Below are 21296 nucleotides of genomic sequence, written 5' to 3' on the forward strand. Positions count from 1 at the left end.
GGGCACAATCATACACACATATGTACATGTGCATGTGTTATGCATCGGGTAAGATGAACTACAAATAAAGCATTTGATAAGAAGATCTACAGTCTAAATGTTATTACTTTGCTTACTATGCTTGTATAGTGAGATAAGATTAAAATTATAGTTTTACCTATTTAGACGCTGAGGAAAGACCGATCTTCTAATCGCAACGTACAGAGAGGTGTTCGGTTAATTCTTGGTAATCTGTTAAATGCTCTACATTCACATACAGATGCACATTAATTAGTAAAAAATGACTGCAGGCAGATTACGTATGAAAAAGTGCAGCTGAAACGAAAACGAATGCAACGACTTGCTGATAATGAAGCTTCAGTTTACCGACAACTAGACTGAAACACTGCCGAAGCTAGACACTTTGGTATAGCATCAGACACCGCAATCAAGCGGCTTATTTGCAACCGCCAACAGCAAGTCAGTCAGTGTTAAGTTAGGCGCGTTCGTAGACGGTTGAAAACGGTATGTGGAAATGGTTTAAATAAAGTGAAAAGAATGAAATTGAGAGCGAAAAGTTATGCATTGTGTTGGAATTATAAAAAAAATTATGTTTAAATAATAATACAGTAATAAACTGGTGGTATTAGACCCTTAATTTTTCAGAAAACAAAATCGACTTATGTAAAAAACACAAAAATTAGTACAAACTGTTTGCAAATACACACAAAAATTACATGCATACATACATATTTCATTCAGGCAAAACAAAATAATTGCGGTATTTGATTAAATACCACAGCAACCGCAACCACCCACCGCCGTAGCTTTTCCGCCACATTTAAAGGCCAACCAACCAACAAAGCGCTCAGATTCCATCTTAATCAGCATTACATATGTATATGTATATTATGTATATAGAAGACAGAAAGTCTACCTGTTGATGCACGCACTAAAAGTATAAATACCAAAGGACACAATGTTTCGCGCTTCACAGATCGTCAGCGAAGAGAGTAAGTGCCTCGGCTTATAAATTTGTATGTAACTGAAAGATTGTTAAAACACACATGAACATAACAAACTGTGAAGATTATATAATCTTAACAACGTAATTTTAAAAGAGTGGGAGTTTTCATGGCTTAACTGTGCTGACAGTAAAAGATAAAGTTAAATAAAATAAATACTTCGCTATATTTACGATATATGAAAAGTCAAGAACACAACTAATTAAAATCTAGAGATTTCACAGAGAGGTCTTTTCAATATCCGGATAGTATGAGTTTCCTTAAAGCTGATTAAAAAACCGGAAACTGTCAGTAATGTTTATATTCATGTACATCCTTTCTGTCACATACACTGTTTACGCGTTTTGACATTTGTGTATTCGTAAAGCTCACTCTCAATTTTTTTTTATTTTCTGGATGCAAAGATTGATAATTAAGTAATTAATTACGATAATCAAGAAACAAAAAAATATAATAATATTATAGGTCAATGTAATTTGTTAAGCGACGCTAACTGTTCTTTTCTGAAATTCTTGCATAAACAAGCGAATACATACACACACGTGTATTGACTTAAGCTAAGCCTCCGAAAACATGCTGTATACTGTTATCGTATACGAACCGGCTTTAAAATTTAAATATTATAAATATCCATGCAAAAATAGTGTAATAAATAAGAAATTATTTAAGGAATAAGCATCTTTTAAATTAATAAACGTTAATTGCAAATATTTCAGCACTTCCTGCACTCTTTGAGTCAACTACATCGATATCAGAGGATGATATACAGCCCGATCCAAGCACATATCTGCGAAAATATGATAGGAGGCTCTCATTAAAATATGGACTAACAACAACGTTACCGCCGATTAAATATAAGTACCCATTGGCCGTTATTTTTTTGCTTACGACAAAATTTTTTGAAGCGTTTGCCGCAAATGGTATTAGAAGTGAGTAAATATTTTTATATATGAAGAGAATGTGCATATGTATGTATACGTTAAATACTGAAACATGTTGTTACTGTTGTGCATACCAGTATCACTAATGTTTATATTAATATATGCAGTTGCTTATGTTTATTTGCACATTCTTATGTACATATAGTATGCATAATTATTTACTGATTCAAAAGCTTAATTTGATTTTAGAAAATTGTTAAGCATCGTTTGAAGGAATGAGTTTTGTACCTCAAAAAAAAAACTATTATCAATTTCAGATTGGAATTGGATTACTAACCTTTGTGACAAAAGTTCATTGAATTATACAAATTACAAATTTCGTGTTAAACTTAATATACCCTGTTCAAGTTATAAAGTTGTTTTAATTAATAATATATCAAGCTTTTAATATATTTTCTCATTTTTTAGCTGTCTTAGTTTTATATATACGTGATGACCTCTACTTTAGCGAAGGCTTTGCAACGATTATGTTGCATATTTTCAATTTCTTTGGTCAATTTTGTCCGATATTCGGTGCCATATTAGCTGACAGTTATTTTGGAAATGTGCGCACAATTTCATACTTTTGCATACTCTACGCTACCGGTTGGATATTGCTAATTTTGACGGTTATGCCCGCAGTAGGAATATCCTTGATGTAAGTCAAAAAGTACACACGCACTCCTTTGGATATATTTATACATAAATATGCGTATTATACTCCTATAATGAAATCATTTTATTTGCAGTTTCCTAGTATCGGTATCCTTGTTATTTATAGCCATAGGCAATGGTTCAATACGCGCTTGCATAACCTCTTTGGGCGCGCAACAATTCAAGCTGCCCGAGCAGACCACTCGTTTGGCTGAATACTTTTCATTGTATTACTTTGTTTACTATTTTGGTATACTGCTGAGTAAAATTGTACCACCATTAGTGCGAGCCAAATCACAATGCTTTGGGAAGACCGACTGCTACCCGGCGGTTTTTGGAATGTTAGGCTTGTCCTTTGCGATTTCCTGGTGTATGTTTTTTCGTTTCAACAATTTTCAACCAAATAAATGTTAAAATTTCTACATTCTTGTTTACAGCAATCTTCAATCTCGGTAAATTTTATTACAAAGCTGAGAAACTTGCTGAGGAAAATATACTTATAAAATTGTGTGGTTGTATTAAACACGCCTTGGTTGTAAAGTGGCGTAACGAGAATCAAAATGAGCAACCACGCACCTATTGGCTGCAATATGCAGTAGGCAAATATGATGAGGATTTTATAAAAGACGTTGGCAGAGTTTTAAAGGTGTCAATCTGTTATCTATATTATTACACTTTATACGTATTATGTACATACATATATTACAATTTATATTTTAATAAAAAAAAAATACTTTCAGATCTGTAAACTTTTCATGCCATTACCGGTATATTTCGCGCTACTGGCCCAACAAGATTCCAGTTGGACATTTCAGGCTTCAATGATGAATATGACGGTAGCCGATATGATAACAATACAACCAGATCAGGTAGTTATATCATATAATGCTCATATGTAGTTTATATCAAAATTCGTAATTATTTTTACAGGCTAAAGCGATGGGTCCTATTTTGCTTTTTATACTTATACCTTTGTGGCAATATATGTGCACGCCATGCATTCGTCGTTTATTTGGTAGAGAGGTTAAGCCTTTGCATAGCGTTACTGCTGGTGGCGTGTGCTCAGCGCTCTCTTTTATTTGTGCCGGCGTCTTGCAAGAATATATTAATGTAAGTTGGTTAGTTTCATTATATTCAAATTAATACATATTCAAAACAAATAATTCCTGATATAATATATTTAGATAAGGAAAACAATTAATTCCTATAATTTAAATATTGTCATACATATACTACATTGTTTTCGTTTTAACATTTTAGAGTCAACCTTATCGTTCTGTAAATATTGCTTGGCAAATTCCACAGTTTTTGTTACTGATGCTTGGCGAATTACTATTATCTATACCCGGCTTGAAGTTTGCATTTACACAGGTTTGCTTAGTCGCTTTTATGTTTACTTGATAAAACAATAAATATGTATTATTTACAGGCGCCTGCTTCAATGAAATCAGTGGTCACTGCCGCATGGTTCATTAACAATGCTTTTGGAAATCTCATTGTGGTGATATTAACCCAGTTAAATATGTTTGTTTCACAGGTAATTTAACAACAAAATAACAATTACTTTTACTTCCTAAACACTTATTTCAGAGCAACGAGTACTTTTTCTATGCTGTCATAATGTTTATTTCCATAATAGTATTTGCCATGTTGGCTTATGATTATGTCCTACAAGAGACTGGATATTTGTTTACAAACAATACGAATGATAATATGCTGATTCGTACGCAACATTTGGCACAGAAGTATGAGGAACCCAATACAAGCGCTGCAAGCACAAGTAGTCGCAGAACAAGTGTTTAAGCATAAAAGTTGTAATTATCATATATTCGAAATAGTTAAATGGCCTAACTTATTTATTTGTACAAATTCATGTTAAATTTTAATATAAAATATTACTAATCTAAAATTTTGAAGATATATTGCAATTCCAAAATTGTATCATCCGGCAAATCAGTGCAATGAACCGCATTTAAGGTTTTACTGACACCAAACTTGGCACGTAAGGTATGCGGACGTAACATTTTAGCAATTTCCTGCAAACAAAAAGTAGTTATTATAATAAATACTGTGGATTTTCGTAAGTAACAACTTACGGGATCCATTGGACCACAAAACTGTCTGAACTCCTCATAGCTGTTTTTGTTTTCATCTGCCGCAACGATTTCCAATGCCAAACTCACGCCGCTCGCGAGCTGTGCCACCATAGGCTTTGAAATGATGATAAAAATATTATTTTGTAAATATAATTGGATTGCTATATGGTATCAATATTCTTACAATATATTCCGGCAATATTCCACGATATACTTCGAAAAATTCTTCACAATTCACTCGCTCCATTAAATTCATACGCAGTCCAGTGATTTTGAATCCATTACTGGTAATTTCCGATATGATTCGTCCTAAATTACCTGTAAGGATGTCATAACAATGTTGTTGTTTTTAAGCACTCATATTTGCTATGTAATGCATAAAATACACAAACCATCTTTAATACAATGCGGTTTAATGATGCCTAATGTCGAATTTTTTAAACGTAATGTGGCTTGCAAACCATTTTTGGGATTAAAAAAGAAATTAAGGTCCTGCAAGAGATTTATATTTCGAAAGATATCAATAGAATTTCTGAACTCGTTAGATTTCTTATAATGTACCTGTTCGGCCTCTTCCTCATCTTGGGGACAGTATATACCTATGCGAGTTTCTTCCCGTTCGAATAAAGTAACAAGAGCAGCAACCGTGTTATCATTGGAACATTCTTTACTTTGTTCTTTGCATAATTTCATTTTTTGTACTGCATTATCAGCGATCACTTCGAAACCCATTGAAGGGCCGCCGATTAACTGATTCATCAGCATGCTCCTAATTTATTAATTAAGTAGCGATATTAATAAATAATGAATGCAAAAAAGTTTTTTGTAACTAAAAAAAAAACAAAAACTTACGATGCTTCAACATTACGTTTATTGCTCAAGAATTGCTTCACTTGCTCGGGTGTGAATTGTACCATTAGAGCTCTGTTTATGCTAAAATTAGAATCAATGAGAGCACAAAGCAGGGGACCCAATTGTTGAATGCAGATATTTTTTAAAAGCAGAAAAGTTCTATCAAATTGATATAATGGATTATTATGTGGTCACAACAAATATTTGTATAGTTACTTTTTACGATATTTGTCGAGTGTGTTCTTTGTTATGTCATCGGCATAGTCAACGATATCAAATTGCCTTCCAAAGATGTTGATTTTTGATCCTATGAAAAAATCGCGTTCAGAGAGTTCCGGCATTTTAGTACGTCGGAGAAAGGTCCGTTTGTGTTGCTGATCATACTAAAACAAAATAAAATCATAAGGACATCAATTAAGTATATACGATAAATTATCATTATTTAAGCTCTCAGTTAACAAACTTACCACTTCTATTGCATTACCCGTTGGAAAAAAACATATAGTGAAAGTACGTATAATTGCTGCCTCCTCTTGGTACCATTCTGCTATAAAGGACAGACGACGATTGAAAGCCTTTGGTAATAAATATCAAAGATTAAAGCTGAGTTCTATTAACATAATTTAGAAACATACCATTTACAACAACTACGTTTTCTCACGTTTTTTTATAATAAAGCTATTGTAAAAGAAATAAAAGGTATAGTTTCTGTACAAATTTTCGACAGATTCTTATTTATTTATATTTGATTTTGGTTTCCCGGCAACCAGTTAGCATAATTATTAATACAGTTGCACTCAAATTTCACAGTTTTGTGTGTGCAACTCCAAGAATATTCAGTGAATTCGAGTTAAGTATTTAGTTAAATAAATTTTACTGTTTTAAGTTCAGTAGTTTTATATTTTAGTACGGTTGGAAGTGATCCAAACCGTTGTACAGGCTTAGATTTCGACAATGTTGCTAGCTTTTTTTTAATCAAAAAGTGTAATTTTATATAAAATAGTTTTAAATAAACATCTCGTTGTTATACCGTGAAAAGTAACGAGTAACTAGTTATTAGTGATTGTTCGGTGTAGTTTAAACACAAAAATTAAAAGTGAAAACTAAAAATGATCCTTAATGAGACACCCAGAACCCACCTACGGTGAGTCAATGAATAATTATTTCAAAGAGAATATTAATAAAAACTGAAAAATAGAGTTTCGACCAAAATTACATACTGACTCACATTCATACTTGAGGAAGAACTAGCACCACAACAAGCAGCCTCTAGGCTTAAATGTTAAACCATAGTTCGCTTTTACCTCAACCGTATGTAATTGAAACACTATATTCGATAAATAACGTTTATTTATCCTTGAAGCCTTTGCTTTACACAATTTAACATACTCTTTTATTCCGACCCATTTTAGCAGATATAGAAAAGTTGCATAGAATATGTGTTTAATATAAATAAATTGATTGATTAGCAACATGACATAATTTGTTTTGTAGATTAGGTATAATGTGTAGTGCTTTCGTTAAATATTGTTTCGGTACTGTCTATAATTAAATGAAGTTTTAATATTATTAACATTCAATCACGTTCTGTATTATTCCTACCATTTTCCGCTGCTATTACTAAATATTATTAGCTCGCTCCCCGTAAGCGAACTCATCCGTTGATCTCGTATTTATATGTAAAATTTAAAATATTCATATCGAAATTTCGGTCGATAAATTGCTATCTCGTTTATTTATAGGAAAAACAAACATTTATAATAAACGTTCTCTGGTGTGAATATATATGCATGTAATAATGTAGGTATGTAAGCCCCATGACTAACTACTGTACGGTGTACATTCTTCTGGCTTATAATTCTATCTGAGTATACGAGCATCTCGAAAAAAAAACAATACAATTATTAAAGTTTTAACATCAATCAGCATACTGATGATTCTGAAATGACTTCGCAGTGTAATTGATTTTTTTCCTTTCCAATCGTTTGGAAAAATAGTTTATTTATAATAATAGGGATTCTTATGTTTAGTTTGGAGTTTCTTTTTGTGATCATCTCTTAAGTTCCATATTTTCTGCACTACGTTATTCAAGTGTTTAACAATTTATTAAACTATTTATTCTCAGCGTCAGGTGCTGGTTTCTCTTCTTCTCCCTTCTCCTTATCTTCATCTGAAGAATCCTCGTCGTTTTTAGTTAAGCTGGGAATATCATCGTCTGAGTCGTCTTCTTCTAGACCTAAATCGTCGAATTTCTTATTCCAAGATGAATTGAAGAGATTATTGAACGGAGGTTCTGGCTCGCCCTCTGAAATTTTTTTTTAAATATTTGTTAATTTATGGCTTCGTTAGTAGAAGTACTTTTAATACATACCATCCTCTTCATCCGACTCATTTTTCCACTTAGTAAAATTTGCTTTCAAAAAGTGCAATTTGATTTTATCGTTGGTAAGAGAGGGCCAGTAGGGTCCTGCTTCTTTCTGTAATTTGCAAGTAAATAATTCGAGTATAAGTATTTTAGTCTCATAAAGTTATAACGAACCGATAACATAGAATTGTAATTGTAACTCATTTTTGTATTCAATCCAACAACGATTTTTTTAAACAAGTGTAAAAGTTTATGATTTTATGAGGCGTTATGATACATGGTGAATACCCTAAATAAAATTAAAATTTATGTACCTTATAAATAGTGAACTCCAAACATCTGCCAATGTTCTTACTCGTCACTCTTTCGGGATCCACAGGATGTAGGAAATTGAGTGTAACTTCGTATTTTTTGGTTGCGTCTAGAGCGTTAACGCCCTTGAAAGTGAAGCTATTCTCTGTCACTCTATAAATTAAAACGAACGTGTTTTGTATAACTAAAATATCCACTTAAATTTAAAATATAAATGTATACTTACTTATGTTCGATATTGATGCACTCCACATCAATTATGACATAAAGCAGATCGTTACGCTGGGCCCAAGAGACTGGAGGATATACTGTTCTGTGAGATTTAGAAAAAAAGGTATAAAGACACTAATTAGATAATAAACTCTATCGTATAATGAAATTATAGTTTTAATACAGTATTATACATATACTGAAACCAATTTTTATATGCGAAAAAGTCTTACTAAGCGCATAACACAATAATATATTACAACCAAAAATTGTTTAGTCTGAGTCTGAAATAATTATGAACTTTAATCATAACTCAGTTAAATATTTTTTTTCAACGATTAGCTATCTAGCAAATCATTGTACACATAGTTCTACAAAATCTATATGAGAGCGTCACCATAACCTAACTTTAATTCGCTTATTTTTGCAGTAATACAATTAAATCCTATAAATATGTAATAAATGTTGAAAACAGTAAAAAAATATTTTTTTGATAATGTACAAAGCAATATCCAAATTCATAAGATATGTATAAATGCCGAACGGCATATTTTGGTTCATTCGAGAAATTCCTACTCAACATAACCTATAATATGTTTAATGAATTTGCGGAAAGCTTTGCAGCATATGATTCAAAAAAGTAGATTCAGACCTTTGGATATTAGAATGCAGTGAACATCGTGCCTCGTGGTATTAAAAAATGGTCTTTGGATGCCGGAATCACGGCCATTATTACTACTATAAACGCCATTGTCTTCGCCGCTAACGCTGTGCTTGTTGTTCTTTATACATATACACAGCGGTTGAAGATATGTGCATCTCTATGATACGCCTGCCGATATCGCTACAAATTTATTTTATACACTTACCCCGTTGTTTCCGACATATTTTCTGAATATATATTAAGACTCCTTTGCGGTCAACGCCGTTCTTCACTGAGATAAATATATTTTATTTTGTGTGTAAATTTACTTGTGATAGACGAAAAATAATCACCAAATCACGTTCAACTACTCGCACCCGTAAAAAAAGACGAATGGAAAGAATAAAAAAAAATTTACTCGTTCCTCTTTGTGAAGTACGATGAATATTGTGAAAAGTACAAAAACAAGAAGAAGAGAAAAAGAGTTGTATCTTGACTGATATTACTTTGAAAGCAACAGCTTATCTTAAATTTATTTCAAAGGATATTGAATTCAAAACTTGTGCAAATATAGGAATAAATATAATTTTGTGTATATCCAAGTTCGTAAGAATAGTTTACTTAATCTAAATATGTTAAATTGCTTATTTATAAATGTTATATAAAGTAGCGACCTCTACTTGTGTAGGTTGATTTTGCACACATTTCTGTACTCGCTCACGTTCTCTGCTCGCTCAAAACTATTGTCAAATTTATTTGATAGGTGCCTTCCTATAAAGATATTTGACGTCTTGTGAATAATTACTCGTCGTCTTGTTCGCTAATAAAAAAGGTACTACTAGCAATACATTTATTACTTAACCAATACATTATAAAATCTTTGATTCAATTTATAATTGGAAAATCTTAATTAATTTAATAAATTTCATAGAAAATGTTGCGTGTCGCTTCTGGACAAGTTGCTAACGTGCTGCGTGGAGCAATGGGCCTATCTGGTCGCGTTGCCACAGTCGGCTCAGTACGTGCTTCTCACGGCGAAGAAAATGAAGAAGTTTTCAACAAACGTTTCCAAGATTTCTTCAATCGCAAGGATATTGACGGTTGGGAAATTCGTAAAGGCATGAATGATTTGCTGGGCATGGATTTAGTACCAGAACCCGCAATAATTGATGCTGGTCTGCGTGCCTGCCGTCGTGTTAACGACATTGCTTTGGCTATTAGGTGGTTGGAAGGCTGCAAAGACAAGTGCGGTGACCAGAAGAGCACCATCTACCCATACCTCATCCAAAACATTCGCCCCACCTTAGATGAATTGGGCATTCCAACTCCAGAAGAATTAAGTTATGATAAACCTGAGTTGGCATTGAAATCAGTTTACGATATGTAAATTGCCTCCCATTCATTTAGTTAGAATCATGCTTAAGGTAATATACGTTTAAGCGAAATAAAAAAAATGTTTAAGGTAAAAAGTGCTGCAATTATTTACATTAATGAGTAACATGTTCATCCGATCAATAAAATGTGCTGGATCAAAAACTAGCCAACAGTGCGAAAAACTAGAAATTTGTGTTCTTTGTTGCGTAATCAATACAGCCATCCGATTTTTGGTGTGTGCAATTGTTTTACTAGTGTGTTGATAGCAGAGTAAAAACAGCTGTTGAATTGAGGTTAGAAATAGTTGGTATAAAAAATATGGAACCACAGTTGAATTTAATTAAAGTCGAGAAATTTTAAATCACATTTAATTTCTATATAACTTATTTTTATTATCATATCTAGTATAGTGTTATCTGGAAACCCAAATGAATTTTTTCTTCATACATACTTGCAATGCAATTTATTTGTTTAATCACTAGCTTTCAAGGTTTTTTACGTCACTTGTGCTTAAAAAACTTACATTTGTCGATTTTAATTTAGTATTGTATACAAAACGAAAATGTTGCGTTCCATGTACTTTGGTTTTGTCAAGACTTTGCGATCTTCACAACGGCTACCTACTTTGATAATATCCCGTAATTGTATGCATATGCACGAAGAAGAGCCGGAACACATTTTTACAAAACGTTTTGAAGATTTTTTTAACCGTTGCGAAATTGATGGTTGGGATTTACGCCAAGGCATGAATGACATTTTGGGAAGTGATGTGATTCCCGACCCAAGAGTAATTGAAGCTGCATTACGTGCTTGTCGCCGTGTGAACGACATAGCTCTAGCTATCAGGTGGTTGGAAGCATGCAAGGATAGATGTGGCGATAAGGTAGACCAAATATATCCATACTTATTAGGTCACATACGTCCAACACTGTACGAACTTGGCATTCCAACTCCGGAGGAATTGAATTACGATAAGCCAGAGTTGGCTGTAAAATCGGTATTTGATATGTAAACTAACATATTCAGTTTATGTGATAATTAAAACAAAATTATATCATTATATGACGTGTAGTTTTTAATATTTATATTTACATTATAAGGCTTTAAGATTTCCACTTTTTAAGGAGTTCTGCTGCCTTTTCCAAGTTTTCCTGCTTTTTGATAAAGCAATAACGTACAAAATTTTCACCAAGGTTTTTATGAGCTTCACCGTAAAATGCACTTGGAGGTATTCCTTGCAAGCCCATATTTCTTGTCATCCATTTAGTGAATTTATAATCCAAATGTTGATCAACCTCCGAACTTAAATCAATTTTGTTACCTGAAATTGAGTGTTCTTTATAAATTTTGTATAATAATTGATAGTTTGGAATAGTATACCCAATTTACTCCAATCAGCTAGCATGAAGTAGCCACCCTCGGGTATTGTAGGCTTCAGGCCTGCGTCCTGCAAAAATTTCGCCATGAAGTCTCTTTTCACCTTTAATTCTTGTGGCAAACTATTGAAATAACAATCAGGAGATTCCAGCCGCGTTAGCTCTAACTCAAAGCCTCGTGCTACTGCCTCTTGTATTGGAGTAGGGCACGTGTACACTGAGTTTTGATGTACAAGTTGTAAATTGGTAATTAAGTTAGCTGGTCCATAGGCCCAACCGATTTTCCAGCCAGTTACTGAAAATGTTTTGCCGGCCGAACCAATTGTTATGGTACGTTCCCACATATCGGGTAAAGTACAAATACGAATATGCTTAGCATCATCGTAAACCAGCCACTCATAGACCTCATCTGATAGGCACAAAACATTCCATTTACGACATAGAGCAGCAATGCGTTCTAACTCTTCACGATGGAACACCTTTCCAATTGGGTTGTGCGGTGTGTTGAGGATAATCATTTTAGTTTTATTATTGAAAAGCTGTTCAAGTTCGGCATCGTCCAGCACCCAGTCGGCAGAACTCACAGTACCATTTGATTTATTCTAGGATACATCAACGTAAAACATGCATTTAGGAGTCATAATTTAATAATTATTATTTGATTTACCGGTTTTAGTGCTATGAAACGTGGCACACCACCTGCCATTTTCACCATAGGCTCATAGCAATCAAAAAATGGCTCAATGATAATTACTTCGTCTCCATCATCAACATGACCCATTATAGCCGAATAGAGTGCTTCGTATGCGCCCGATGTTATAAGAATTTCGCTGAGCGGATTTATCTCACGCTTCACTAATCCTGAGTAAAGTTTACTCAAAGCTTGCACGAGCCTTACATGACCCTGTGAAAGATAAATCGTATAACTTATTAGAACAAATACGAGAAGAAGAGAATTTTGCCACTAACATAACCACGTGTATATTGTTGCAGCATAGGATTGTCGCTTTTCGCTATATCCGCTAAGGCATCCGTAACATAAGATGGTGGAAGTTCGTCTGGAAATCCCTGCCCTAAATTGAGGGGTTTGTATTGCATGGCTAATGCAATGTACTCATTCCTGCAAATTATACAATTTGTTACATTTTTATTTGTTAATATTACATTTGTTATAATTTTTAACTAACCAAACACTTGGTTTGCCGCCCTGCAAACGTTTGGGCAGACCGAATTTTTCCATGGCAATGCTAGATTGTTCCCTTTGTTGTAAATTGTGGACAGCAGTACTTATAATATTTTGTTTACTTCGTAATTGCCGCGTTTGTTGGCACAAAATGCGTGAGGGAAGAATGAGCATCTGAAATTTTTAAAATAACACTTTTATGCCGAAAGTCACAAGAGATAATACTGAGCAAAAATATTATCAGTGCGCTAATATGAAGATTGACAGTGATCTGAAGATAAGCGGCGGTATAATTAATAGTCATAGTCATAAGAGGAAATATAAATGTACTATATATTTATTTTTACGAATCTACGATTAATTACATTGGAGTAAATATTTTAAGATCACAGTAAATAAATGCAATTGGTTTATTGGTTAAGTATGAAATTGTGTGCGAAACTTGCGAGCTGTTACTCTTGACTAAATACAAAAACGTATATTCTATTCTGTATACATGTTGCATAATTCATACCGGCACTTCGTATACATATTCATACAGAAATGACACAGCAAAACAATGAACTGATCTTTCCATAAAATGAAAAGGTAGATAGTTTTAAGAAGACTTTTATATAGTTTTCAATAAGTTTGTAGGCATATGATTGTGCTAGGGCATGAAAAATAGAGAACTCGTTTAAGCCAAATGTACAAAACAGCTACTGATGCATTTTATTAAGCAGTAATCAAATTCAATAAGAGGCGAATTTTGGTTCAAGGTCAGCAGATCAACATTAGCATTTATTGAACTATGAAGCTTCCAAACAAACGCTTTTTGAAAATTTGCATTCAATATTCACATTTCAACGTTTGATTTTCTTTATGTCTCGCTACAGTAACTAGACAAATTGGCCACATAAAATTTTAGAAAACACCACTTTCTGTCCCTATTTTAATATTTATACATATATATGTACATGTATATACATATGTACAAATAAAATATACAAACTTTCTACTGTGCTACAAGCTGTTGCTTGTCCAGTAAAAATCATAAACATTCACGTAAACAAATGAAATCACTGTCGTGCTCACTGCAAATCATAATCCCACGCTCATAATATACTATTTCTGTACATAAGTTAAGAAATTAGCTTGGTATATTAAACAGAAATTTTTTAAAAAGATGTTGTGAAAAGTTATGTATGAAAGTGATATTTACAAGTATTATCAAAAAATAGCAAAAGAAAAATTTTCCGAATTGCTCATGCGCACTAGCTAACATTTTGCTCTATTTATGGCTGAACTGTCAATGTCATGTTTTATACATTTTTACGGATGAAAATACCCAGTGTTGTATTTCTGAATTTCTTGGCACACCCTGTGGAAAAATAATCGCATCAGATTTACATAAACCATTTCTGTTATACTCTATTTGTTATTTTTTGGTTTTTATACCCAGAATAGGGTATATTAAGTTTGCCATGGAGTAAAACTTTCCATACATCCTTTTCTCCCCAGAAGCTGCTCATTTGTCGTAAGCACCCAAGAATGATAGTTCTATCATTCTTGGTAAGCACCTACATATATCGAGTACTAAGCACATAACTGTGATACAAACTGAACGTTCGGATTCAAGTGCTCGCATGAAAAGCTTCCTTATTTGACGAGATATCTTCATGAAATTTAACAAGGGTTATTATTTAAGGAAATATGCAATCTTTGAAGAAATTGTTCAGGTTGTGTCACTATAGCAGATAGCTGTCTTGCTGCTTACATGCATTGCTGCGCGTGATTTTCCTAAGTACATCACATCGCGGCGCGAGAGTCACCTAAGCACTGACCAGGCACCGTGCCGGTTTCTTTTATAGAGCCAGCTAACACCCAGCTTCCCGCGAGATTTCATTATGACTGTTAAATCACATCACACCGCGGCGTGACAGTCACCTAAGCACTGACCAGGCACCGTGGCTGATTTTCTTTTATAGAACCAGCTAACAGCCAGTTTCCCATCTTACTACATCGCATCATGTCACCTATAACATTATATATGCTTGATACTCGTATAGTTTCTTTAATAAAATACATTTTTCATTTTTACATAATCCTCTTTTATTGTGTTTTCTTATAAAAAAATGAAGTTCATTTCGGAAAAGAACATTTTTGTTATTAACAATTTCTTAATGCTATAATAAAACACACACGTATATGCAATACGCACGTATGTGTACATAAGTATGAAAGTATATTCATTATTAATTATAAACAATTCAAATAAATTGTGTTAAGAAAATACAATGTGGTTTATAATAAAAATTTAAATATGTATAAGTTAATTTGTAATTAATGCTTTTGCAAAAATATGCTATGTAAAATGTTAGTTTAAATGTGTGTGCATTTGATTTTAAAAACATCTTAACTAATTCCTAACAGTGTAAGACATAAATGCTACAAAACATCGGTTTCTTACATTTCTGTAAATTGACTTTTAATATGCTTTATTTGTAGATATATGTATGTTTGTATGTATATTTAGTTCCGAATATCGCACATTTGTATAAGTACACAAGCATTTTTCTGTTTGCATTTGTGTTTCTTTTCGCATGTAATAGTTTTCTTTCGACTTTTTGTAATTTTATTTCAACTTTTCTTCTCAATTTTCATGCTCTTCCTCTTCTTTTCATGCCATTGTTTTTTAGTGATTTTTAAAGAACTAATGCTATGTAACTTAAATCACAGATATCACTAATGTATGATTTAATTCAAATGTGTTCGAGCCCGAAGTTACAGCGATTTTTGTTTAATTAAAAACGGTTATGTATTAATTTTCAATAAATACAAAGTATTAAAAAATTAGAAAAATATTATGCATATTTTGATCTCTATAAAAAAACTGTCAAAGTGCTTATTTCGATTTTTTTTTCTATATTACAAAGACATGTGGCATCTGCTGTGATATCTGCTGGAATTATAACATATTTGAAATTTTATCGGCACATTTTCTATATACAAGTATGTACTTTGAAATTATTCATGCTTAAATCCTAGTTCTAGAGTTTGAAAAGCATTGGAATTAAATTAAGAAAAAGCTAAAAAAAAATTTTAAACAAAAAAATTATAATTAAATAAATAATTAAAAAAAATGTAATTAAATAATTAGCTGTTAAAGTTTGCTTTTGCCTGATTTGCCTATATGAACATAAAAGAAATATGAAAAAAGTGTCTACAATAGCAAGCTTTAATCGAACAGAAATGGTCTCCTTATTTTTGGTGTATAAGAAACTGAAATTGAAGATGCTGAAGGGATTATATGCAGCTAGAATTTTCAAAAAATCGACTTTTTATATTGTATATATATACACACAGAAAATTTCATATCATTCTGGTGAATATTTTCGAAATTATACGCAAATTTGAAAAGGAGTTTCAGAGTGCTAAGAAGTACAAGGCAAAACTTTAAACGCGTTGTTCTTAAAATGTTGTTTTCAAAGTCGGTGATCAACTTTACTCGAAAACGACTAATTAAACGAAGATCTTTTAGATTTTTTCTCACCGATAAATATTTTTTTATAAACAATTTAAGACCGAAATTTTTGTCAAAAATCTATTTTTTTTTTGAAAAACCGCCATTTTGTACACAAAAAGTTATATTGCTTATACCTTAAATTAGATTTAACATTACTCTAACGAAATCTGTTTGGTTTTTTAATTACAGTGGATGCAGTTCAGAGATATAGTGGTCACCGCACGTCGTTTTTGAGAGGAGTTCTCGGAGTTCAGCTGTAGTTCCTTTCCAAATAAATATTTTTACTAACACTAAGTCTTAAAATACAGTTTAAAGGTACCATAATATGTGTACATATTTTTGGATCAATAAATTTAAAGTTTTCTCAGAAAAGATCAATAAAAATCGCTTTTTTCGGTCTTCTAACTGTATATAACTCCTTAATTAAACAAAGATTGTCTGCTTACTTTTTTTGTATAAGAAATTGAAATTAAACATGCTAAAGTCAGACCCAAAAATCGTGTCGGCCAGTGTTACCAAAGTTGGTGTGATAAAAGTTTAGGGGTTACATGACTTTACGGATTTCAAAAATCGATTTTTTTATTGTATTTTATGAATTTTAAAACACCTCTAGAATATTGTTCTAAATTTTCAAGATCCGAATTATGGTTTCGGAGTTACAGCCTTGAGAACTTGTGCGCTCGAAGTTAGCTAGGCAAAGCGAGTTGTCTTTAAACGCGTTTCTCGAAACTTTGTTTTTGAAGCCAGTTGACAAGATTTCTCGAGAAGTACTCAAACGATCTTCATGAAATTTTATACAGGTCTTTGAGATACAATTTCCAATGATTTGGACGAAGGATTATTTGAAAAAAAAAATGTCGCGAATTTTTATATTTTTTTTTGGAAAAATGTCTGACAAAAATTTAATTTTTTATTCCTTCGTCCAAGTTTTAAGTTAAGGTTTGAATTAAAACACGTTATTTCTTCACTTTGGATGATTCTCTAAGGAGTTAAACTGCCAACGCAGGCGCATCTTTTTCCGAGGGTTCACCGGAAATAGCGTCGAAATGGCCGAGTTAAAAATATTTTTTTTCAAAAATTTCAGAAATTTCTTTGCCAATAGTGTATGTTTGTAATAATAAAAAATTCTAATAAAATATTTTATTTTTTATTTGACAAAAAATTGTTGAAAAAAGCCTGTTTTTTACCCAAGGAAACCCATGTAACCCCTTATTGCTTTGTGTTTTGACGAGCTGTAAAATCGTCGTCTAGTTGAAAATATTAAAAATAATTATCGCCAAGCGTTAAAATATATTTTTTGTGAAATGCGCATAATTTAAATTGTGTCAGAAGTGGGTATAACTGTGTGTGGCACTGTCATAAGCATGTATGTATGTGTGTGAAAATACAATAAAAATGTAAAATTTCTGCAGTTTGACAGCCAATGTAGTATAGTATAAGTTACGTCTCCGTTTCGCGTTTTTTTTCATTTTTCAGCGTTTATTTGCATTTATATGAAATTAATAATTAAATTATTAGTTTTAATTAAAAATAGCTACATACTTTTGTTGTAGTGTTTTTTTTTTATAATTTTTTTTAATAAAAATATTTTCAAAAGACAAAATGCCTAACATCTCTTTTAGAATTGCACGTAGGTCACTACACTTAACTTTAAAACTTAAATACAGCAATACACGCTTGAAATTAGTAAAGTACTTATAATAAATTGTAGTATATTCTTTCTATTGAGCTTATTGTTCATTATCTTTAATTATATAAGTTTTGCTGTTTACAAATGCTGCTGTGATATGTTCATGTTCTGCTGTGAAAATATTAAATATCTACTATGTTTGTATGTATGTGTATGTAGTTTGGTTATAAACTAATGTCTATGTTTGTATGTGCGTGTATATATATCTACATATACATATTTGTTAGACGTTGGCTTTCAGCAATTCCTGTGACACTGCTACTCCACACATGCATACATATTTCAAATAACATTTCTATCTAACGCTATTACATGCGCCAGCTGCACTTAACATACATGTATGTATTATAATTTCTACAACTACACTCATTGCGTCTTTTTTGTTTGATTTCTTGTCTTTAAATGGCACAAATTCAATTTTATATTAGTAAAAAATCCACGCTATCGCTGTTTAAACTGCCCGACAGCGGCAATCGAACTGTGTTATCTACTAATTGGTGGTTTTAATATTTTTCTCAATCACCACACCAGCTCCCAAACTGTCATGCTTGTCGCTTGTCATTGTTGACTGTCAATTATGGCCTTTCGTTGCTTTTAGCGCTCGTTTGTTTTTCTTTTTTTCGATTTTTACGCAGCGCTTTGCGCGCCTTATACATACACTTCCGGACAATCCTCGTCTTTGATCGATGTGTATTGCACCTTCTTGGCAACATTATCGAACACCGGCGTTATCATGTACTTAATGCGCTCACGACTCACATAGACCAGCGCCACCACCAGCCCCAGCAAAATCATGCTCAAAACAATCAGCAGGAAGATAAGTGTCACTGTGTGCTGATTCATGTGCGGCCGTCCGGCTGCCGTGCTATCTTCGCCTATGCTCTGCTCCATGCCGTTGCCGCCATAGTGCGCATCTGTAGCGGTGTTGAACATCATGGCTGCAGCCGCTACCGCTGCCGCACAGCCGTCCATATTCAGCTCCATGATCGGTAGTGGCTCGACATCGTTGTGATAGCACATTAGCGTATTCTTATTGCGTACCGTTACATTTGTCGACAGTATCCAGGTATGAAAGGAGCTGATTTTGCAGTCACAAAGGAATGGATTGAGATTGAAGTCGACAATGAGATTGGTGGTGCGATCGCTGCGCGTCTCCAGTTCGTTGAGTAGCATCATGTCGTGCGTCTTCACATATTCGAATTTGTTGCGCTCCAAATCGAGAAAGCGCAAATTTTTCAAGCAACGCACCTCGAAATTGATATCTTTGAGTAGATTGTCACCCAAGTGTAAATCGCGCAGACTCGGCAGATCACAGAAGACATTGCGATCCTTGAAGTGTGTGATTTCGTTTTGCTCCAAATGCAATTTCTGCAACTTGTTCAGCTGACTGTTTACGAAAATATCATGTAAATCTTCACTTAGCTGTGGCGAACTATTATCAGCGAACGCGTCGGTCAGGTGTAAACTTTGCAAATTTAGGAAATTCGAAAACACACGTGGATGGTGGTGATTGACTTCGTCATCTTCGCGTGAAATGCTCAAGTTGTTGTGATTCAAAATCAAACGCTCCACATTTTGCACGTGATGATAAGATTTACCGCGTATTTCACGTATGTGATTATTGCTCATATCGACGATCTTCAGATTTTTGTAGTCATTAATCGAGCCGAATACATTCCATGGTAGTTCGGGCACAATATTGCCGGTGAATATTAAAATTTCCACCTCGTCCGGCATGAACTCGAGCACGCTGGTGTTATGAATGCCCGTATTCGTGCAGTTCACGATGTAACTGATGCTGCCCTCGTAGAGCTCGCGTCCACAAAGGCAGGCCGGTGGAAAATTGGGTCCACAATTTGAAGAGCCTGTCGCGGGTAACTGTGCCGTGACGCACAAGCAGGTGATGGTGAGCAGCGCGTAAAGCAGCAGCTGTGACTTTATGCTAGCGGAAGTACTCATTCTTGTGCGGTTTATGGTGGGTGGGTTTCGCAGCTGGGGTAAAGTTAGGTGGTACTGGTAGATGCTGCAACGGTAGGTAAGAAAAATATGTAAATTTATTTGATATGCAGACAATTTATTAAGCTAATTTAATTTTGAGAAACATTTAATAAATATAAAATTTTAGACGAATGTCTTAATAGACTCTATGGGTGAAATATTGGCTAGTCGAAAAAGTCTTTTCGTATTTTGTCAGTAGATGTCGTTGCAGTCATATATCTCCAGTGCTACCAATCACATTGTGCCATACCATATAGTGTTGGAAAGGTGAGATTTTAAGCTTCATTTAACCAACAAAAAAAGTTAAATTCGGGCAAGTTGAAAAAAAGTTACACCTGTTCAAAAATAAGTGAAAATAATGAAGAAATTCGCTATATTTTAAAATTTTGTATAACAAAATGAAGAATGCCACGCAAGCCACCAGTGAAATTTGTGAAGTTTACGGACACGATGCTGTATCAGTTCATGTAACACCACACTCGCTTCTGTTCTGGAAGTTTCGATGTGACAGATGCACCTCGCTCTAGTCGACTTAACGTTGAAATTATGGAAAAGATTGACCAAGACCATCACATAAGCTGTCATGAAATCGCTAAGGGTCTTAACATTCATCATCAAATGGTTTTGAACCATTTAAAAAAGGTTAGCTACAATAGGAAGCTCGATGTTTGGGTACCACATGAATTGTCTGTGAAAAATTTAATGGACCGAATTAATATCAGCGATTCTTTGTTGAAACGAAATGACATCGAACCATTTGTGAAGCGAATGGTAACGGGAGATGAAAAGTGGATCAAATACAACAATAATGTGCGAAAAAGATCATAGTTCAAGCGTGGTGAAGCTCAACAAATGGGCGCAAAGCCAGGATTAACGTCTCGAAATGTTATGTTGTGTGTTTGATGAGATTAGAAAGGAATCATCCACTATGGGCTGCTTCAGTCTGGTCGAACGATTGATTCTACATTTTACTCTCAACAACTGATACTCGTAAGATTGAAGCAAGGTATCGAAAAAATGGGTAAAACTGATCAACAGAAAAGGCTTCGTCGTCATCAAGACAGTGCTAGACTACACACATCTTTGATGACTCAGCAAAAACTGGGAAAGCTTG

At 33.5% G+C, this 21296-nt stretch overlaps 7 protein-coding genes across 18 annotated transcripts in view; 3 read left to right on the forward strand and 4 right to left on the reverse strand.

Moving 5' to 3' along the window:
• The first annotated feature begins 347 nt into the window (after positions 1-347).
• On the forward strand, positions 348-4487 carry LOC105226071 (solute carrier family 15 member 2). 3 transcript variants are annotated; one of them, XM_011204833.4, is made up of 11 exons: positions 348-504; positions 742-992; positions 1721-1933; positions 2354-2582; positions 2674-2948; positions 3016-3224; positions 3319-3447; positions 3509-3688; positions 3839-3949; positions 4008-4115; positions 4169-4487. In XM_011204833.4, the coding sequence occupies exons 2-11, from the start codon at positions 959-961 to the stop codon at positions 4379-4381; spliced, it is 1701 nt and encodes a 566-aa protein (XP_011203135.2). In that variant the 5' UTR covers positions 348-504; positions 742-958; the 3' UTR covers positions 4382-4487. The 3 variants fall into 3 exon arrangements, with proteins under 3 accessions (XP_011203135.2, XP_029405945.2, XP_029405944.2); XM_029550084.2 differs by having other exon boundaries at positions 370-608; XM_029550085.2 differs by lacking the exon at positions 742-992 and having other exon boundaries at positions 361-504.
• Positions 4459-7320, reverse strand: LOC105226072 (nucleoside diphosphate kinase 7). Its single transcript, XM_011204836.4, has 9 exons — positions 6162-7320; positions 5994-6101; positions 5743-5909; positions 5527-5685; positions 5236-5443; positions 5067-5166; positions 4859-4992; positions 4675-4788; positions 4459-4614 (listed from the first exon to the last, which is right to left on the reverse strand). The coding sequence occupies exons 1-9, from the start codon at positions 6162-6164 to the stop codon at positions 4477-4479; spliced, it is 1131 nt and encodes a 376-aa protein (XP_011203138.1). The 5' UTR covers positions 6165-7320; the 3' UTR covers positions 4459-4476.
• A 167-nt stretch (positions 7321-7487) lies between these two features.
• Positions 7488-9460, reverse strand: LOC105226070 (uncharacterized protein CG16817). Its single transcript, XM_011204832.4, has 5 exons — positions 9283-9460; positions 8430-8516; positions 8206-8356; positions 7898-8003; positions 7488-7831 (listed from the first exon to the last, which is right to left on the reverse strand). Exons 1-5 carry the CDS (start codon positions 9297-9299, stop codon positions 7638-7640), a joined length of 555 nt encoding a protein of 184 aa, XP_011203134.1. The 5' UTR covers positions 9300-9460; the 3' UTR covers positions 7488-7637.
• Positions 9461-9731: 271 nt separating this feature from the next.
• On the forward strand, positions 9732-10619 carry LOC105226068 (cytochrome c oxidase subunit 5A, mitochondrial). Its single transcript, XM_011204831.4, has 2 exons — positions 9732-9888; positions 9988-10619. Exon 2 carries the CDS (start codon positions 9991-9993, stop codon positions 10441-10443), a length of 453 nt encoding a protein of 150 aa, XP_011203133.2. The 5' UTR covers positions 9732-9888; positions 9988-9990; the 3' UTR covers positions 10444-10619.
• A 148-nt stretch (positions 10620-10767) lies between these two features.
• Positions 10768-11490, forward strand: LOC105226066 (cytochrome c oxidase subunit 5A, mitochondrial). Its single transcript, XM_011204823.4, has one exon. The coding sequence runs from the start codon at positions 10993-10995 to the stop codon at positions 11440-11442; it is 450 nt and encodes a 149-aa protein (XP_011203125.1). The 5' UTR covers positions 10768-10992; the 3' UTR covers positions 11443-11490.
• Positions 11480-14291, reverse strand: LOC105226067 (kynurenine aminotransferase). 6 transcript variants are annotated; one of them, XM_011204824.3, is made up of 6 exons: positions 14191-14291; positions 12994-13163; positions 12776-12926; positions 12474-12710; positions 11811-12408; positions 11480-11751 (listed from the first exon to the last, which is right to left on the reverse strand). In XM_011204824.3, exons 1-6 carry the CDS (start codon positions 14251-14253, stop codon positions 11534-11536), a joined length of 1437 nt encoding a protein of 478 aa, XP_011203126.2. In that variant the 5' UTR covers positions 14254-14291; the 3' UTR covers positions 11480-11533. The 6 variants fall into 6 exon arrangements, with proteins under 6 accessions (XP_011203126.2, XP_011203131.2, XP_011203128.2 ...); XM_011204829.4 differs by having other exon boundaries at positions 14064-14204; XM_011204826.3 differs by lacking the exon at positions 14191-14291 and adding an exon at positions 13981-14184.
• A 764-nt stretch (positions 14292-15055) lies between these two features.
• Positions 15056-21296, reverse strand: part of LOC105226065 (leucine-rich repeat-containing protein 15) — a 130112-nt gene continuing 123871 nt past the window's right edge. For all 5 annotated transcript variants that reach the window (XM_049447099.1, XM_049447097.1, XM_049447101.1 and 2 more), the window contains one exon: positions 15056-20207. In XM_049447099.1, the coding sequence (XP_049303056.1) occupies positions 18833-20207 (1375 nt within the window). In that variant the 3' untranslated portion in view covers positions 15056-18832. The remainder of the gene's footprint in view (positions 20208-21296) is intronic.

This window comes from Bactrocera dorsalis, chromosome 2 (assembly GCF_023373825.1).
Source record: "Bactrocera dorsalis isolate Fly_Bdor chromosome 2, ASM2337382v1, whole genome shotgun sequence".
Lineage (NCBI taxonomy): Eukaryota > Metazoa > Arthropoda > Insecta > Diptera > Tephritidae > Bactrocera > Bactrocera dorsalis.

Coding starts and splice junctions, on each gene's coding strand:
- LOC105226067 (XM_011204824.3), bottom strand. CDS start 14,253: ATGTTAGCTAGTGCGCATGAGCAATTCGGAAAATTTTTCTTTTGCTAT. Junction 13,164..14,190: donor GCTATTTTTTGATAATACTT/GTAAATATCACT, acceptor TAAAAATTTCAG/ATGCTCATTCTTCCCTCACG. Junction 11,752..11,810: donor AGCTGATTGGAGTAAATTGG/GTATACTATTCC, acceptor ACTCAATTTCAG/GTAACAAAATTGATTTAAGT.
- LOC105226072 (XM_011204836.4), bottom strand. Junction 5,686..5,742: donor CTCGACAAATATCGTAAAAA/GTAACTATACAA, acceptor TCAATTTGATAG/AACTTTTCTGCTTTTAAAAA. Junction 4,789..4,858: donor GAATATTGCCGGAATATATT/GTAAGAATATTG, acceptor ATCATTTCAAAG/CCTATGGTGGCACAGCTCGC.
- LOC105226066 (XM_011204823.4), top strand. CDS start 10,993: ATGTTGCGTTCCATGTACTTTGGTTTTGTCAAGACTTTGCGATCTTCA.
- LOC105226070 (XM_011204832.4), bottom strand. Junction 8,004..8,205: donor TGGAGTTCACTATTTATAAG/GTACATAAATTT, acceptor TGCAAATTACAG/AAAGAAGCAGGACCCTACTG. Junction 7,832..7,897: donor TGAGTCGGATGAAGAGGATG/GTATGTATTAAA, acceptor AAAAAATTTCAG/AGGGCGAGCCAGAACCTCCG.
- LOC105226068 (XM_011204831.4), top strand. CDS start 9,991: ATGTTGCGTGTCGCTTCTGGACAAGTTGCTAACGTGCTGCGTGGAGCA.
- LOC105226071 (XM_011204833.4), top strand. CDS start 959: ATGTTTCGCGCTTCACAGATCGTCAGCGAAGAGA. Junction 993..1,720: donor ACAGATCGTCAGCGAAGAGA/GTAAGTGCCTCG, acceptor CAAATATTTCAG/CACTTCCTGCACTCTTTGAG. Junction 3,225..3,318: donor ACGTTGGCAGAGTTTTAAAG/GTGTCAATCTGT, acceptor AAATACTTTCAG/ATCTGTAAACTTTTCATGCC.